Source organism: Rhagoletis zephyria, unplaced genomic scaffold (genome assembly GCF_001687245.7).
Source record: "Rhagoletis zephyria isolate East Lansing unplaced genomic scaffold, Rhagoletis_zephyria_1.1 Rzeph_scaffold_27915, whole genome shotgun sequence".
NCBI classification, from domain to species: Eukaryota; Metazoa; Arthropoda; class Insecta; order Diptera; family Tephritidae; genus Rhagoletis; species Rhagoletis zephyria.
The window spans coordinates 15-5,049 of record NW_016184972.1 but is presented as its reverse complement, the minus strand read 5'-3'; the positions used below and the strand labels follow the sequence as shown (position 1 = coordinate 5,049).

Genomic DNA, 5,035 nt, shown 5'->3' with positions numbered 1-5,035 from the left:
CAGCGGCGGCGCTGTTTCACATCAATACGTTTCTAAACCGCTTCAGCCTCTGGCTTATGCAGCTCCAGCGATTACCAAAGTGGCTGCTGTGGCGCCAGTCGTAGCTCAGTATCCTTCAGCCTCTGCGTCTATACACGCCGCTGCACAGTCAATCAAATATGGCAGTAGTGGCGCAGTCTCGCACCAGTATGTTTCGAAACCTTTACAACCAGTTAGTTATGCGCCTGCGTCAATAGCAAAAGTTCCAGCAGTTGCAGTCCCGGCAGTTACAAAGTTGGCAACATATGCCGCACCCGCAGTGTCACAATATTCCACCGGCCTTGGGATATCACAACATGGCAGCTATGCCACCGGTTCCGCCGTTTCATCTATTCATGGCAGTGGCGCTATTTCACATCAGCAGATTTCAAAACCTCTACAACCGCTCGCTTATGCCACCCCCACCATAACAAAAGTCGCTGCTGTCGCACCAGTTGCCGCAGAGCCTCTGCTCACACAATATTCTACAGGCTCTGGCTTAGCGTCCATACATTCAGGATCTCAGTCAGTGAAATATGCAAGCGGTGGCGCAGTTTCGCATCAATATGTGTCCAAACCTTTGCAAACGGTCGGCTATTCCTCAGTTCCACTGGCTAAAGTGGCCGCTTACGCAGCACCTGCTGTTACACATTACACCTCAGGCCTGGGAGTTTCGAGCGGCGAGTCTATAAAATATGCCAGCGGCGGTGCCATTTCCCATCAACAAGTCTCGACGCCATCAAAGTCGCTGCTCTTTGCCAGTCAAGCTGCTACACTAACAACGCCAGTCATTGGCGCGCCCAAAGCTTACCTACCACCTGCTCTCGGCATCACGAAATCGACGACTTATCCACTTCCAGGTGTAACATCCATCCACTCCAGTACTGGTTATGGTGGTTCTAGTGGTTCTGTTTCGCATCAATACGTCTCCAAACCTGCTGTTGCACTGAGCAAAATAACACCCTACTCAGCACCGGCGGCTATTACGCCCATCATATCTAGCCCTGCGATAGCAAAAGTAGGCGCATATGCCTCGCCGGGCATAGCATCGATCCATTCTGCTGGTGCTGGTGCAGTTGGTTTGGCCAAGTTATCAACAGGCAGCGCGATCTCACATCAATACTCGAGTTCAGCTGGTAAATCCGGTATCAGTGCGTATACGGCCCATACTGCACCTGGTAGTATTGGTTTGGGTAAATACGTATCCAATGAAGCGCTCCTCCATCAACAACCAATTCCTTTAGTAGAAAATTTGGCGCATTCCACTTTGGGCAAATCAAGTTTGAGCTATTCCGCTTCAGCGCCGTTAACGACAAGTAAAATACATATTCTTACATATAACTGCATACATGGCTAATATCCTTATTAAAACCTGATTAATTGATGGCCATGACCCAGATTTGATAACCCATTAATTGTCCTTGAAAAAAATAACTAACCTCTTTCTAATATTTCCTCAAGTTCCTTAATAGCTTGCATGTAAATTGCTCACTTCATATTTTTGTGGCGTGAAGGAAAAAAGTGCCTAAATCGACTTACGAAAAACAATTGCTATCATGCAAAAAAGACAAACCCCTAATTTAGCGCTTTTCCCATCTATGTACAGTTTTGTAAGATACAGAAATAAAGAAAGAATTACTAAAACTCCATGAACTGATTGTCTAACCTTTATTGGCAAGGCCTTAAATATTAATTTTTAAATAAATGTTGTAATATTAACTGTCGGTTTCTCTAGCAAGTTAAGTGAGAAATATTTTTTTCTCTTCCATCAGTTTTCATATTATCAAATTCAAATAAAAAATAATAATTTTTCCATTAAATTGCTTTCGTGAAACCAGCTATTATTGTTCCAACAGCCTTCCACTAATAATGCCGAATTTCCACCGGCCGTTGAATTACAACAAATTTGTGCCATTTAAAATTTGCCGTAAGGGTACAGTCTTAAGACCCTTTTTACTAACGTAATGACACGTTCATTTTTAATGCCGAACTTTGTCATTCAAATTGTTGTCATTTAGTGCCCAGTGGAAATCCAGTATAACGCTTCTACACTTCCGTGTAGGCATATGTAGTCGCTCAGCTGAAAATACCCTGCAAGAAATTGTGCGACTAAATAGCTTTTAATGAGAGTTATAACAGCGGCATATGCTGTGGCAGCTTTTATCCGACAGATCTCGCAAACAAAATTAACTGAATTGTTTCTAATACGGTATTCCAGCTCCTCATAAAGGCAAGACATTTAAAAAGCAGTTGCTCGCCTATTTCCAGTTCGTTTTCGTTCCAGCAGCTTCTGCATTCATTATAGGCGATACCCAGCCTTCTAGTTCGGCTGTCTGCCGGTCAATGTCTACTAAAAGTCGCTACTAGTTTCTCAAATTCAGCTTGCTATTGAACCCTTACTGGCTAATTCATCAGCATCCAGTAAAATAGTGCGGTGACTAGAGATCCAAACATAAATCTACTTCGAACTTATATTCAAAAGTGTTTTACGTCCCATAATCTAAAGTTCGGCAGTCCAACTCGGCCAGGGTACCATCTCATATGATCGAACGTACGACGCCAGTATGCATCCAGGGTACAACTTTTGAGTTAAGACCTCACGTCTTTCCAAAAAGCAGCTAGGTATTCGTGGGATTATACCATTCTGCTTGGTGATTCAAAGCTGGGGACTATATTCCTGTCCTCAAAGGTCATAATTTCTTTTTCTTTTTAGGTTTACGCTAAGGCGGTGGTGGGAACCGGATGCCCGCGGGCAAGCTGATGCACAGCACCGCTCTAAGATTTTCGGATAGCTTCTACAACTGATGATTCTATGATTAAACCAATTTCTACTGAGCTATAAAGTTGTAATTCAATTTTGCCTCAAGACAGTTTTTCTTCGAGCTATGAGAAATGAAAAGTTGATGAGTGTCTTTTCCACGGTTAAAAATCTGATCAATAGTAGATTTACTAGGTCTAGTCTTTTGTACAGAATCGCCGTTAGGACCTTATATGCAATATTTGCAGGACAATTCTGGCAACTTTCTTTCAACTCACCACAGTTTAACGAAAGACAAAACTCTTTCGTAAGACAATTCTCTTTGCTATCAACTATCTTGAAAGCTCTTTTCTCTCTTTCTAAAGACTAATTCAAAAAAGATCTGCTAACGAGGAGGTCTTAGCGTAATTCTGGCTATTGGCAATAAGTTTTCTAAAAATTAAATTGAATTAAAAATTATATTTGTTGCTGTTGGTTAATTATTCCGACAGGGTTGTAAGACGATTTTTTTTTAACGAATTTCCGTCATTCCATGTAAAATTTGGTTTGGAGACAAACCGGTTTCGGCGTTGTGCAGTGTAATTTTTCGTTAAAAAATAAATCAAAAATTATATACTTTTCTTTTTAAAACAATAAAAGCTACAAATTTAAAGAAAATTAAATATAAAAAAAATAAATTTAAAAACAGAAAATTAAATCAAATAAGTTTCTATAACTTAAATTGCACAAAAAATATATTTTTCTTTTAAAAACAATAAAATCTAAAAATTAAAAGAAAAATTATTTCTGAAAAAAAGTTAACCAAATAAGGAACAAAATAAAATTGATACGCAAAAATTTTTTAATTGTCAAGTTTTGTTTGGGGACAACCCGGGTTTGGCGTTGGGCCATCTTTAGTGTACTTTGTCGTTCCAAAATAAATCAAAATAATATAAATTTTTCTTTTTAAAACAACAAAAAATTTTAAGAAAATTAACTTAAAAATTTTAATTGAAAATAGAAAGAGTAAAGCAAATAAATTTATAAAAGTTAAATTACATAAAAAACTATTTTCTTTTTAAAACAATAAAATTTAAAAATTTAAAGAAAATTAAATTTAAAAAAGTTTAACCAAAAAAGGAACAAAAATTAAACTAAATTATTAATATGCAATATGCCCTGTTAGAAGACTTAGAAATTGACGGCAACAGCAGAATCGTCCATCTTGTGGATTGAAATTCCAATCTTAGGGTCAAATTGTGCTTAACCGCCGGCTTTGAACAACTCAACCGGTATTACGTCGGATCCAGGGTCCATGTTATTTTTAAGCCGCATAAACGCTTCGCTTCGTTCACGTCGCCTTAGTCGAGTCAGCTTCGACTCTACACATTGGTTTGCAATCTTCTTCGTCGGCATGCTTCGTAGTGGAAAATATTTGGCAAAGTAACAAGTTAACCCTTATTTCTACTAACCTGCTTTTCCTTATTGTATTTACATATATGTTTTTTTAAGACGTATGCGCAATATTTTCAATTAGTAGAAGTCACTAATTTTCTTCTTGCATTTAATAGCTGGATATTCATCGATTCCTCTCGGACACGGCGGTTCATATTATGGAGCGATAGCTTTGGGACACACTGGCCTATCACCGATTTTAAAACTTGGCGGAGCGGCACAATCCTCCCTACACGGCATTGGTGCGAATTTAAATGTGTCACCGTTAAAATATGGTGCGCCAGCGGGTTTGCCACTGCTAAAGGGTCAAGGTGAATTGTTAAATGGCTATGCGCATGGAATTGGCGGCATTGGGCCATTAGGCGCTGGCCTCTATCGATATGCACCTGCAGTTTCACCGTTGCTTGCGCATAGTGCCAGCCCTAACACATATCTAAAGACGCAACCTGCACTCAAAATACAGCCGGCTGTTATCAAAACGATACCAGAGAAACACTATGAACACTATGTGAGTATTTTCAAAAAACAAAAAAAAATGTTACGTTCAAATTTTTGTATTNCCATAAATTTTCATAAATTACCAGGACAATTGGGCATTAATTACCCAACTCGTATATTTATTTTGATAAATCAAAGCAGCAAATTATCTCTCAGCAACTCAAATTATGGCTGCATAATTACATAAATATTTACATAAGTACATAGTTACGAAATAATAATTTCCATCCGGGTATAGCACGATTTTCACCACTTTTCTACCGAAAAAGACCATTGTAAATACAAGAAAAATAAAAAAATACGATTAAGTGTCTAAACTTTGGAAAT

The 5,035-nt window shown here is 38.6% G+C and overlaps 1 protein-coding gene across 1 annotated transcript; it reads left to right on the top strand.

Annotated features, from left to right (window-relative positions):
- Positions 1–62: 62 nt before the first annotated feature.
- LOC108382634 (uncharacterized) lies at positions 63–4,718 on the top strand (the record flags this gene model as incomplete). The annotated part of the gene is made up of 2 exons (XM_017639011.1): positions 63–1,211; positions 4,327–4,718. Coding segments are annotated over 2 exons (1,541 nt in total), but the record flags the coding sequence as incomplete, so codon positions are not given.
- Between the last annotated feature and the right edge of the window lie 317 nt (positions 4,719–5,035).